General features: G+C 30.1%; 1 protein-coding gene across 9 annotated transcripts in view; it reads right to left on the reverse strand.

The window, feature by feature from the left end:
* Positions 1-14,716, reverse strand: part of LOC126763161 (prolactin-releasing peptide receptor) — a 176,855-nt gene that overhangs the window by 12,454 nt on the left and 149,685 nt on the right. For 2 of the 9 annotated variants that reach the window (XM_050480420.1, XM_050480418.1), the window contains exon 3: positions 4,610-10,000. The exons of 2 other annotated variants lie outside the window; for them this stretch is intronic. In XM_050480420.1, the coding sequence (XP_050336377.1) occupies positions 9,980-10,000 (21 nt within the window). In that variant the 3' untranslated portion in view covers positions 4,610-9,979. Of the gene's footprint in view, positions 1-4,609; positions 10,001-14,716 lie in introns of those variants that run through there. 5 more of the 9 variants (XR_007667570.1, XR_007667571.1, XR_007667573.1 and 2 more) reach the window with 5 other exon arrangements.

Here is a 14,716-nt window from a genome sequence, read left to right on the forward strand (position 1 = left end):
TTACGGGAAATTGAAAGGGATCCGGCCCCAATCACGATCAGTTACGTGTGCTTCCGCTGTGATAAGTTGTGCGGTGGAAAGGATCTATGAAGAATTGGAACCCGGTGTTTCAGTAGAGGAGGAGATTTATTCTGGAAATGGGTGTAGAGATGGAAGGGGGAGACGTGAACGAGCTCATCGAGGAGAACACCCAGGAACGGACGACTAAGGAGATACAAAAGTTACAGTCACAGCAGCATACTGAGGTTATGCAAGAAATTGGTTTTGAGGAGTCAGAGAAGGAGGTTATTTCTACAAGTGAGATAAAGGAGATCTTAGGAATGTGGGAGAGAGTTTCACAGTTCGTGAAAAAAAACACCCAGAAAAACTTGCAACAGATCGTGCATCCGACCTTTTTAATGACACTTGCCTAACTCATTTCTGGAACATTATGAGAGGAGAGGAAAAACAAACCTCCTTGGTTTTGTTTTTTTCTAAACGGCCTACAGGTGACTTGAAAAAATTTGCTTGAAAAAGGCAAAGACCAGTGAGGATATCATTTATTTTCTTTCTTCTTTTTTTGTTTTTGTGAAATAAATATTTTATTTTAAAATGTTTTTATTATACAAACTAAAAAAACAAGAAGGGGTAAGTTGGGGTGCCCCGAACATTTATCCTGGAAAAAAAATCAATTTTTTTATTATTTAATATTTTTCAAAACCGTTTTTTTAAATTTTTACCCCTTCTACACTTGGTTCCCTAATGACTTAATAAAAAGGTTTATAAGAAAGGATGAGGGAAATTTCAAAAAGCAAGGAAGAAGGGGGTTGTGAACCCATTTCCCCAATTTTGTATGTCATCAGGGGATTAAAATATATTTTTTATACGAAATTTCATTGAAAACTTAGTAGTTCCGGGTATGGTTTTTTTAGGGGCGAGCCACGCCTTTTAATTTAAAAAAAAAAACCTGGGGGCAGCTTCCTTTTGCAATTTCTTCCGTAAAATTTAGTGTTTTGGGGTGAATCCTAAATTTTCATTTATTTTATTTTTTTTTTTATTTTGGGTATATTTATTTTTTTTATGTTTTTATTAGATTTATTTCTTTTTAATATTTTTATTTTTTTTATTTAATATCACATAATTTCATATTTTATATTTTACATTTCCATTTTTTTTATTTTTATATTCGATTTTTGCTTTTAGATTTTTTCTTTTTTTTAATTATTTTTTATTTTCTTGTTGCTTTTAATTTAATTTTAAATGACGTGTTAATCTCGGTACACATAGCAGCATATCCCTAAACTGTTTTAATATTCTACAGTATACAATAGCTGACCTGGTTTGATAGAAAACAATACATTTTCACGTATTTTAGTACAAGTTTTTATTATCGTCTGCAAAATAGGTTCTTAAGCCAATACAAGCATTCCAAAGTTTAATACAATTTTTATACATTTGCTTACACGAGGCTTACTAACCACGATTTTGAAGCCCTCTAGTACTTCAGTGAGGTACAGCCTCTTTCTTCTTTAATACTTGTATGAAAACCAAACGAGTAAGGTCAAACCTTTTCAAAAATCCTGCTATCGCAAAAAAAAGAAAATAATTTTAACCATTTTAACTCATACCGACCAATTCTTGTTGTAACCACATCAGAAATATTTCCAAAAAAATAATTAACATTTATTTTTAGCTTGTGCAGCTTATTAAAGCTTTCTTGTACGAAAAAAGCAACAACAGTTAACAATTGCTTATTGGCTATAACAAAATGGCAGACATATCTGTTAAAAATGAATTGATTTAGAAGTTTTTGTATATAATTTAGATGTGTTGCTAACCCAACTAAGCGGAAACATGCTAACACTTGCACAGAAATATCGAATACAAATGTAAACTTTGACTAAGCAAACATAAAAAAACGCATACACATTGCAATTTTGTAGCAAGCAGACGCTAACGGCATAAAAAATTCAATTATAAGCTTTTTGTTTCGAAATATGTAATACGAAAATATTATATTCAAAGCGTTCACGCTTGTTTCTTTTTCAAACTGAACTCAAGTTTCTAATCGTTAAATTTTTTTTTTTATATATTTACATAGTTAAAGAATTTAAACAACTTTGTCAGCTGCTAACTTTTATGCACAAGTTTCTCGTAACGCTTTTGGTACTAAAATTCCTTATATACACTTTGCAAAAAAAAAATCATGAGTTAGTATAATTATTTTGACGTTAACGACTATTATTAACACTTTTTCGGGCTAAAAATTAATGAAAAATTAATTAAGCAAAAAAAATTGTGCTAAGAACTTATGCTCCTATTACATTTAGGTATGCTAACAATTAAAAATTTGTATCCTACATAAAACACAAATCCACACTTTTGGACAAAGTAGCGTAGAATGAGCAAAAATAAGTTAAGCAAATCAATAATAATGAGGAATACAACTATTTTATTGTGTAAAAACCATCATCCTGTTAAATTTAAGTATGTTGTTATTCATTTGTATTCCTAAATTTAATTCCTTATCATTTACTTCTGTTTAAGCTATTAAATTTAAGTATCATTAAACATTGCTATTAATTAAAAACTAACTGTAAATAGTGTTTGTATAAAAAATATAACATAAGTTTAACTAATTAAATTATGTACTAGTTATGTATTTAAGTCTGCCTTTCTGCGCTTATCTGTGAGTTTGTTGTTAACCTATAATTGTACTGTATGTATGTGTGTGCACTTAGTGTTCTTGTACTGTATTTTGTTTTATGAATAATTGTATGTTTTCTAAAAACGTATAAAACACACACTGTTGGGTAATAAAGTTGTTAATGAAAAAATTTTAATAAAAAAATTAATGATGAAATAATTAAAAGTATATAAAAATATAAATAACTAATAATTATAAAAAAATGAATGATAAAATTTATAAGAATAATAAAATAATTAATAAAACTGTTTTGATAAAAAAATTATTAAATAATTAAAAGCATATAAAAATGTAAATGTATAATAATAAAAAAAAATAATAATAATAGTAAAATAAAAAAATAAAAAAAATTAATACGAATAATAAACAACATTAATAAAATTATTATTTAAAAAAAATATTGATGAAATATTTAAAAGTATATAATAATATAAATAAATAATAATAACAAAAATAAAAAATAATAATATAAAAAGTATTGAATAATAAAAATAATAAAATAATTAATAAAACTGTTGATTATTAAATAATTAAAAACATATAAAAATATAAATAAATAATAATTATAAAAAAAAAAAATAAAATAAAAAAAGTATATAAAACAATTTAATAATAAAAATGTTTAAGAACAATAAAATAGTTAATAATAATATATTCAAATTTATAAATATTTATAATAAAAAAAATTATTTGTAGTTTTTTATGATTAAAAACAAAATTAAATATGTTATTATTAATTATTTTATTCTTAATAAAGCAAATAATATTTCTAATAATGACAAAACTAAAGCACGGAATCTACCTTGTCGGTATTTAACGGAATAAAATCATAAAGTAGGCATTACGTGATGTTTTATTGATTTGTATTATTAGTTCATGTATTCTTCTTTTAAAATTAGTAAAAATTAAACAAATTAACTTACTAAAATATTATATAAAATTAAATATATGAAGAACTCCAAAAATCTGGTGCGACAAAACAAAAGCACGAAATGGTTTTATGATTGAAAAATTTATGTCTTTCAATATTTGGTTGCGTATCCCTTATTTTTCAATACAGTTGCACATCGGCTAGGCATGGACTAAATTAATTTATTTGATGTGTCCCAGGAAATGCTTTTCCATGCTACCTTCTCTTGAATGTATAAAACGGCCTTATTTTTACAATTCTCAAGTCTGATTTTTCGATCTACAATTTACCATTGGTTCTCTATGGGATTGAGATCAGGTGACTATTGCAAAAAAGTTTGAAATAAATCTCATTAATGTTTACCAACAAACCACTGTTTTACACAAATAGCAGTGTGTTTTGGTCGTTGTCATGTTGATAACTCCATTTTAGAGCCATTTCTTCGAACAGAGAGGCATTAATATTCAATAAGAAATATTTTTATGCTTATATTTGTCCATTATACTGTTTATATGATGAATTTATCCTATTGCATTCCCTGGAAAACAACCCCACACTAGTACATTGTCTCCACCATGTTTCACCGCGCTTGTTTTATAACGTTGATTTAGGCGTTGTCCCTTCGGTCTGCCTACCAGCTTCAGCCCATCTCAATCTTTGATATTAAACTTCGATTCGCCAGAAAAAAGTACAGATTGTCATTTGGTAATCGCTCAATTTATGTGCATCCTCACAAATTCCAATCACGCCAGTCTGTTCTTTAAATAAATAATACGGCTTTTTTGCATTAACTTGCTACAGGTAGCATGAAAATTCCCCATCGACAGCTCGACGTTGTATGGATCTCTGTAATATATTTAACCGTAATTGTCTTACAATAGATATTGCCGATATAAAAGGCTAATTTTTTATTGCCCCAATTACTCCCTTATCCTCTCGTTCGGTTGCTCTCCACGGCCGTCTACCTCTATGCGCTGTAACCAAAGAGCTTGATTTGCGAAATTGGCTAAATGTTCGGGAAACATTAGGATGATTTATTCCAAACTTTTTTGCAATAGTCATAACCGATTCTCTTTTCTTAAAATCCTTAACAAATTTTTTTCTAAAATGAACAGAATACTTATTTCGAGCCATTGAAATATCTTTCTCTTTAACATACAACCAACCGTACTGAATAACGAACTGCAACTGAATATGCATTAATATTTTTCTAATTAGGTAATAACTACATATATCCAACATTTTTGATCATTAAAAACCGTTTGACAAACAATTAATGTGCAATTAATGTAAATTCTTAGTTATGTGCTTTTGTTTTGTCGCACCAGATTTTTGGAGTTCTTCATATATTTAATTTTATATAATATTTTAGTAAGTTAATTTGTTTAATTTTTACTAATTTTAAAAGAAGAATACATGAACTAATAATACAAATCAATAAAACATCACGTAATGCCTACTTTATGATTTTATCCAGTTAAATACCGACAAGGCAGATTCCGTGCTTTAGTTTTGTCGCACACTGTATATCTTAAATATATTTATATATGTATTTATTTTTTTATCAAATTTCATATGTCTCGGAGGCATGTTTATCTGAAAACCAAACGTAATGCAAACACTCAGACTTAGTTACAGTTTTAAACACTTACACACAAATACATACACATAACAACAGAAGTTATGTATTAACCGCTATAATACCTAACGCTTATTTAATATTCACATTAGCTCGTTTACATGGAAAGCACATTCATATGCTATAATTCTATATGAATACGTATACATACATATGTATGGGTATATACTATATGTAGTATGTATTTGAGTTACAATTAACCATCAAATTTAAGTCAATATTTTTCTTGACACTACAATTTTGCACTTCAAATTTCGTCAACTAATTCTAAAATGTTTTTGTTTTTTATATATACATACATGAGTGTATATATGTAACTCTGTATATATACGAGTTTTCGAAACAAAAATTTCATAAAATTCTATTTCAAATAATTTCCGACTTTTAATTGTACTTTGTATAACACATTTTAATAAAATCTTTATGCATATATTTGCTAGACTAATTTTTTTATATTTCATAAAAATAATATATACAAAATTATATACTCCGTCATTAATAATTATTTCAAAATATCATTTTGAATAAATTTACCTATGTAAAACTATTATACCCTGTAGCAACAGTATAAAAACTAACTAAAGTGTGCTTAGTGGAAACGTTTGTACAAATAAGTACAAAGACTTAAGTGCGCCTATGGATATGCAATGATTTATGTAAGTACTAAAAAGAAAATCGTATGCCAGTTAATCGATACTGCTATCGATATATCTGCAACCAATATATGAAAAGGTCAATAAAACATCGTAATCAACATCAAATAATACATATATATTATCACCAAAGTCGAAAACTATTATAAGCGCTCTTCCTATGGAAGAAAATAATGAGGAGTGTCATACTTATTTCGCATTAATCGCCCTTAAACTGCAGTATTTAAACGTTGGTGAAGGATTGCTGGTCGCTAAGGTGAACAAAATTGTTCTGTATTTAATTCATCGACGTGACATCGACATATCTATAAGAAATTCATGAAGAGGACGATAAAACATAATTTTTAACTCTAAGTTATCGGGCTTTCAATAAAGCCGATAACATTTGTTCAGTTCTCAGCCTCATACGCCAACGATAAATTTAGTAAATAGTATTAAACTCAGCTCGAAATAATCGATTTTTTTATCGAAATCTTTGACAATAGTAAACAAATTTCATTATCGAATGAAGGCGAGAGTGAGCTCTGTAGTTACTTGGGTGCAAGCAAATTTGATATTTGTTATAAAGTACCATATCGATGGTAAACGACAACTTTTCAGTATATAACTTTTTCGATATATGTGACCTGGTCTACGAAAAGGGAGCTAACGTGCGAAAACTAGTTTTCTGGGAAACAGCTGGTAAAAATAAACAACGCTCATCTTCCATCCGAATCAACTAAAAAGTGAATATTGATTTTTTGACACCTAAGCCCCCTTTCCGTAGACCAGGTCACATATCAATTTATTCAATTAATGGCACAGAATTTTGAATATCACATAAAAAATTATCTATATATAAAAACTAATCCATACATAATCGATAAAGATGTACAAAAATTTGATAAATACATACAATAAATCGAAAAACGATTTATCGATAAATAAATAAAAATAATCGCTAAAAAGTATAAACAGTTGGGCATTCCAAAACATTAAAACCAAACACATTAAGTGCTATTATTTCAGATTTTCAGAGCACCAATTCAGCGAGCCAATTTTGATTTACAACGTAACAAGTTCGATTAACAAATTATATTTACAAAAAAGTAAGTAAAACTCAACAATTTTGTCTAACGTTGTCCCGATTTATATAATATAATATATCCAATTGCTGCAAAAAGTTATTGAAAAATAAACCTTGCGTCTAAAATTTATTCGATAAAAATATATTAAATAATCGATAAATATTTGAATCAAAAAAAGCTTATTGTCTTCGTTGCCACATGGAACTCTGATACCCAATAGTTTTTAGAATCAACAACTTATAATTAAAACACATTGAAATTGTTAATCATGGTGGAAAAACTATAGACTTAGCAACCTTTAATTTTAATTAATGTAATAATTAAGAATATTTATATTTTAAGTTGAAAAATGAGAGCGTCAGTTTAAGTTAAAAACGGTCAGCACCGATTTCGTTATGAGTAAAATAATGATGCAATAATTTGCGCAGGCCTTTTAGAAACAAATTTTAGTTTGAAAAAGCGCTTATTAAAATTTATTTGCATTAAAAATACTATAGCCTACTTTTAGGCTTTTTACCAAATTTATGTGTAATTTACAGTTTAAAGCCTACCCTTAGGCATTCCAATGCTACAAGCAACACATTTGCATAAAGTTTCCATTTACAGTTATTTATGTACTATTAACATTATAAATATTTCCACAAAATTCAGATTTATTTTGCATAGTTTTTAGGTCGCATAACATGCATACCGAAATTATTTAAATAGTTTGCTAATGACTACACTAAATGCTAAAATATTTAACAGAATTATTTTTATAAAATATTTTTGCGCCTAGAATGCTGTAATGCAGCAGTATGCTACATTTGAATAGCAAATTTTGTTTGCATTTTTTCAATGAATTCTATTTGCATAACAGCCATTTTTTCCATTACTAATGTATCGATATATGAAACCCTTAAAAAATATTTTTCGGCTGAATCTCTTGCATGTGTGCCTAAAAGCTATTTAAAATATTTTTCATTGATTTTGTGAGTATTTGCTTAACTCAGTATCATGCTTATGTAGTTGTGTTATATAACTAATTTTCATTGAGATATTTTTCCACTTAGAATTAGCTAACGGTTGTTATGTACAAGTGCAAACAGACATACTTCACATTTTGTTAGTTTGGCGTTGCCTAAAAGTATGCAAATATATGTACGTGTATCTTTTTGGCAGCTTAATATTGAATGCATTTGCGTGGGGGGCGTTTGCGGAGCGTGGTGGGTATCTTCCGTTTGCGTTTTTGAGGGGTTACAGTTTCTTGGTTGTGTGTTGCATTGTGAGTAGTATCTAAAAATTTTGAGTTAAGGACTGGTTTATCGTGTCTTTTTTATGCATTTATTTTAAACCACCAAAGTTGGGGCTCATGTTGTACGCTATTTTGCAACTTTTAGGCTGCACGTGCATAAAATGCGGTATGTATGTTGTGAAAAGTTCTAACTAACAAACTAGCGATTATATTATAAATATTAACTGTATATGTTTTTGTGACAGAACTATATATTTAAAGCCATTTTTGTATTTACATATGTATATGTATATGCTACCCTATACAAATATTACTTGATTACTGTTAGCACTACAATGCAACGCATTTATAATTGCGCCTGAATGTAGACCGTCTGGCAATCGAAAACTCATTTATTTACAAAGCAAATTCAACTGTTTAAATTGACATTTTGCTTTAACTTTGTAATACAGTTATACATATGTTCAAACAATTAAAAAAAAGGAACTTTTATTCCTTTCTAACCGACAGTTCGGACGTATACACCCTTAAAGTATGCAATGCAATTGTGCTGCTACTTGAAAACAAAGTGTAGCACACTTGACGAAATTGTAATTGCATGCAGCTTTTATAATTTCTTTTTTTTCGAAACACACATTTTTTGCTTTTAATTGTTGTAACTGCTCGAAACTCTAGCTATATGTTATTGTATACTCCTGTGTAGGCATAATTGCTCCATACATTTATATGGTGCTTCAAATTGTACGTGTGTCACGCAATTGTTGCGATTTTGTAGGCGTCGATGACGCTGGATAATAGGTACAAAGCATGCTTGTTATGTATGCATGCTTTCAAGCGTGAACAAAAACAGTTATTTGTATGGATTCAGAATATAATTGGAAAAAATAAAATAAGCACAATTTTAGGCATTGCTGGAATTCTCGTCTGTATATATTTGTAACATTTTCTCTTCTGACATTTCGATGAAATACAGTTATTTAAAAAATGCACCATTTTTGTGTCTATTTAAGAAAATGATATTGCATAGTTTTAGATGTTTCAGGTGGAACAATTGAAAATAATGAACTTGAGGAACGAATAGAAGTAAACGAAGCCTACTTTAAGGCAATTTAGATATGTTTACGTTGAAGAAGCCACTATAAATTTGCGAAATTATAACTAGTTTTTAGATAGAAAATACAAAAAATGTGAAAGATAACCAACTTTTTTTGTATTTTTAGTATTTCAAAGAGTGCGAATTTAATGGCAAATAACGTTGAAGAAATATATTTATATCAAAAAATTTAGGCGCAGACGACTTTCGATAGTAAATATAAAAATAATTAATAAAAGCTGAACCAAAAATTAAAATTATTTATTTTTACGTCCAAATGTTTGCTACGTAAACCAAAAATTCATAAATTCTTTCTTAAAGAAGACTTGAAAAAGTAATAAAGCTTAAGTAAATGGATATTAGTATGGACAGAAAAGATAGCAGATCATTCAATAAATGTATACAAAGATATATTTATAGTTAAACCTTTATCTCATGCAAAGATGTATCTGCTATTTATTTTTACACAAATTTTTGCATTTCGCTGGTTGCTAAATGTTACTTCTTCGTTGGCTTAATCAAATACTAACCTTTATAAATTATTAATAATTTCATATTTTGTACTTAATATCCTATTTAAATACATTTACTTAAACTAAATTTTTAAAATGTCCACAACTGAGTTTTGCTTAAAAGATTATATTACAAATGGCTGACTAATTTGTGTTTCCTTTGGCCTTAGAACGCATTCTCAGTTTTAGAAATGTGTCTCGATCACCTGTAATGATAACAAATATATTTATTAAATATTATATGAAAATGCAGGCGAAATATTTTAAGGGCTTATATTACATATTTATGACTTTTAATGGTATGGTAAATTCAATCGAGGTCGTAGATCACACCCAGACGAATTTCACGGATTAGTCCAAAATCAGTTATTATTTCGGAAACTCTTGAAGCAAGATCGGCACATAATCTACCATGAGATTAAGACCACTACATGCCTATATGCATTAGAGGAATCTACATATATTTAGTATTGCATGAACTTTTCTTTATAATTAATATATATGTATATACATATATATAAAATTTGTTCACATGCTCAAAAGAGGCTCCTGTCGATTGGTTGAGATAAATGAAATGAAAAATGGAAAAAAACAACGTTAACGGGCTTCAAAACATGTCTATGTGACAGGCGATGACACACTCGAACTCAACGATTACAACAACTGCATTTTTGAGCACTCAAATCATCGATTTGTTGAGTCATCAATCGTATAGCCCCGATTTGGCACAGAATGATTAAGAGGTCACCTTTTTCGAGAGAAGAGGCGGTTTATGCATTCAGCAAACAAGTTTTGGAAACACCTGCTTCGACAATTGGTTCAACCGAATACTAAAGTTTATAGAGCTTAATGGGAAATATTTCAATGAACAATAAAGTGATTTTCAAAGATCCCTGGAGATCGGCGAAGAAATGGTTTTTTCCAACTTAGTGGGTATATATTATGTAATATAGTTTTAGGCGTTTCAGCTTCTTTTAGTTCAAATGATAAAATGTGTGACTATGCTTTCTTATACTTAACGTAATGGGAGAGCGATTTGATGTATGACTTGTATAAACTCTGTTTCGATCTTAAACCAATCATATAAGGCATAAGAAACACTCGCAATGATAGCATAACTTATAAATTTATGAACCAATGCATATTTTTATGAGAAAATAGTTTCATTTGCTTATCAACAAGAGCAAAGGCAAAAAATTATTAAATGGCAATAACCAATATATGATTTTAATCTTTAAAGAATATTTAAGAAGAACAGAATGGCACAGCGAAGTAGAAAGAGAGTGCGCAAATTTGAGATTCTACCTGCACCGTGAGTTTTAAAAAGAAAATATTCTGCATTACTTAAATCGACACTCGCTCTTAAAAGTAATTTGAAAGGATATGATTATCGCTGAACTACTTCTTAAAATCCATACTGCACTTTTAATATTTGTACCATATATATTTGTATACAATGAAGAGAGAAGCATCTGGAAAATTTTGTACAAAGCGCCTCCTCATTAAGTAGCTTATAAATAATATACAAATATTTCCAAGATAATTGTGACAATTATAGCGGATTCATTTACTCATATTATGAAACCAAAAATATTTTTTCAATGTTCCTTTATTTCCAACATCGGCATGCTAACATAATTCATGAACATGCGCTTATGTCAGTCTGTTTAAGTGACCGAAAGGGAGCCGGTCAAAACTCTCAACTCGGCAGTATTATTTCTGTTCCCTTGGCAACAGTAAGCTCCAGCAGAAACTAACACATTGTTCTAGAGGTTGTGAACTCTTTGCTCTTTGCCTTGCCATGTTTAAATTCTTTATGCCACCATTAGCAGCAGTAAATAAATTATGCTCCGCATGTCACACTTGCTCTTAACATAAATTTAACCAAGGTGGCATTTACCACGTTTGACCTAATGCTCTTCATTAAATTAATTACGGTCAACTACGACAATATTTAAATTGGCAGACAGCCACCAAAAATAACTTGATCGAAGGGCTCGTGCATAGTTAACGAATTTTTAGCTGCCCTCCTTGAAAGTGTTAACCATTAAAGAGGTCTGCATAATTGCACGTGCCATTATCGCCATATATTTTGTGGTTATGCGCTTAACTGTAATATAGAAGTGCCGCTTGAAAATAAATTTGAACCGTTTTGGTGGAAATTGGTGAAATAGTGGCAAGAAAAACAGGTTGTGGCTTTAATTGTTTTAAAATCATCAGAGATGGCGTTTGCTTAAGGGCAATCTGTGGTAATGTCTGAATATATTGTAAAAAAATTTATATATACTATATATATAATATCATACTAATATTATAAATGCGAATGTAAGTTTGTTTGTTACGCTTTCACGCAAAAACTACTTCGCCGATCATCATGAAACTTTGTACAGATACTTTTGAAGGTATTAGAAGTAACATAGAGTACTTTATATTAAAAAAAATTATGAAATTTAAAAAAATTGTTTGTCAAAAAATCGTCAAATTTAGCTACTTCAACGCCATCTAGCATTACAGTAATGAAGTTTCAACCCTGAATACTATAATACCGTCCCACTGTATTACCGGCGATGACGACAATATCTAATTCAATTGAATATAGTTTCAACTGTTTTTAATTTTTCTGTATTTATTGTTATTTTGTTCTGTCGTTACATGCAGTATAAAACTATTCAAATTTTTTAGGTAATCCGTAATTCTTGTGGTTAGCTGTCACTTTATTGTTTTACATCTTACTCGCTGATGTTAATTCTTACTCTGCTTTTCTTTGAAAATGCCTCGGAAGCGGAAATCTGGTCTATCCAAAAATTCATCGCGGGCCCGTGCCGCAAAAGTTGCACGAAATCAAGAAACTTCGACTCACGCAGAGCTGAGAAGACAACAACAAGCAGAGCGTCAAAGAGTTTTGAGAGCAGCTGAAACGCCTCTTCAGGCACGAGTTCGTTTAGAAAGACAAGCTGCACTGCAGACAACTAGAAGAGCGATAGAAACACCAGAACAATCGCAGGCGAGAAGAATTCATAATGCAGACATGCAGACCACGCGCCGCCGAAATTTCCTGCGTAATAATTGGGCTGTGTTTAATGGTACTGGGTTTCAATATGATCCTTCAATTGAATATCATAATCATCCATTGATTGTTATTGGCTCAATGAATAAAAAATGTCAGTACTGCGATGCTTTTAAATGGAAAGATAAAACTGCTGGAATGTGCTGATCCGGTGGTAAAGTTTCACTTCCATTACTTGGTGAACCAAAAGAGCCTTTGAAAACTTTATTATTAAATGTTACAGATGAGTCAAAGCAATTTCTAAGTGATTTCCGTCAAACCCAGTGATCCCCAGTGATTCAGAAGGGGACACCAGCAGATGAAACTCAAGCGTGCATTAAATCATCAAGCTTATGGTCGACAGTTGAAAAACTCCGCCTGAAAACGAAGATGAGAGTGCATCTTCATAATGACGTGGATTCAGGACTTTACGCAGAAATGTTGTTGAAAAAAATTGCTGAATTTTGTAATTTAGTAGAAAGTGATGTGGATATCATTGCTAATGTTTTTCCGGAATTGCAACAAAATTTGTGTGGTGATCAGTGGTTGTGTGCAATAGCAATATTAGCACCAAGATTTAATTGTTAATATGTAGGATCAACACTGACATTTTAAAAGAGGTTCAAGGAGAAATGAAGGAATATTTGTCAATGGATACAATTATAGATACGGAACTATGTACTTCATATCCTGTGGAGATTTAAAATTCACTTGAACTATCGGGTTTACCGTCACATAAACTTCAATTGAAACTAAATGTACCAGTAACGCTTATGCGAAACCTAGATGCTCCTCGGCTATGTAATGGAACAAAGCTTCGAATAACAAAACTGGGACAGAACATACTTGGTGCTACTATTTTAACAGGTGTCGGTAAGGGAAATAGTGTTATAATACTTCGGATACCAATTATTCCCACTGACCTTCCATTCCAATTTAAAAGGGTTCATTTTCCCTGAACAAGTACAAACATTACAGGTAGCAGGAGTGTATTTAGAAAACTCATACTTCTCTCATGGTCAACTTTATGTAGCCTGTTCACGTGTATCTAATGCCCGGAATTTACACATATTTGCACCCGACGGGAAAACTTATAACATTGTCTACATAAATATCCTAGATTAATACTTTATTTATATTTTAATTTATTTTTTTAAATTGTTAGAATACAGAATTATTTATTTTTGTTACGGTGAAATATATTTTAACATTTGTTGTTGCATTTCAATAGGCATATTTTAAGGTGTTAAAACTTCATTGTCTGTAGTAATTTTTAAAAATTGTTGATCTCAGCCAAGCAATAACATTTAGTTATCATATTGACTCATTTCTATTTTTATACCCTTACCCTTTATCACTCATGTTTATTTAATGGCTCCACTGCGGGCGAAGCCGCGGGTAAAAAGCTAGTATATATACTTATATATGTATATACGTATACTACATACCACAAATTAAAAATAAAACTTTTGATAATTTGAGAGAAATTTAAAAGTAATATGATTACCTTCGAAGAGAGAGCTGGGAGATGTTTTGGAACGTGCAATTTCAATGAAAAAACATATGACAGGATTAATGGTCAACTGTAAATGAAAACCTCAGAGACCCGATAAAGTATATATATGTATAAAGGATTGGAATTAATTACACAAATAATATAAATGGTCAACGTGACGAATCAATTTAGCCATGTCCGTCTGTCTCTCCGTCTGTATATGTGCAAATTAGTCACTCAGTCGTAATTCAAATATCGGTCTGAAATTTCTCACTCGTCCTTGTCTCGCCAAGAAGCAGTTCAGTTGTCGGAACCGCCGTTATTGGACGATTGTAGCAGACAGCTGCCATGCAAACTGAACAGTCGGAATCAAGTGATTAT

Source organism: Bactrocera neohumeralis, chromosome 6, assembly GCF_024586455.1.
Source record: "Bactrocera neohumeralis isolate Rockhampton chromosome 6, APGP_CSIRO_Bneo_wtdbg2-racon-allhic-juicebox.fasta_v2, whole genome shotgun sequence".
Taxonomy (NCBI): domain Eukaryota; kingdom Metazoa; phylum Arthropoda; class Insecta; order Diptera; family Tephritidae; genus Bactrocera; species Bactrocera neohumeralis.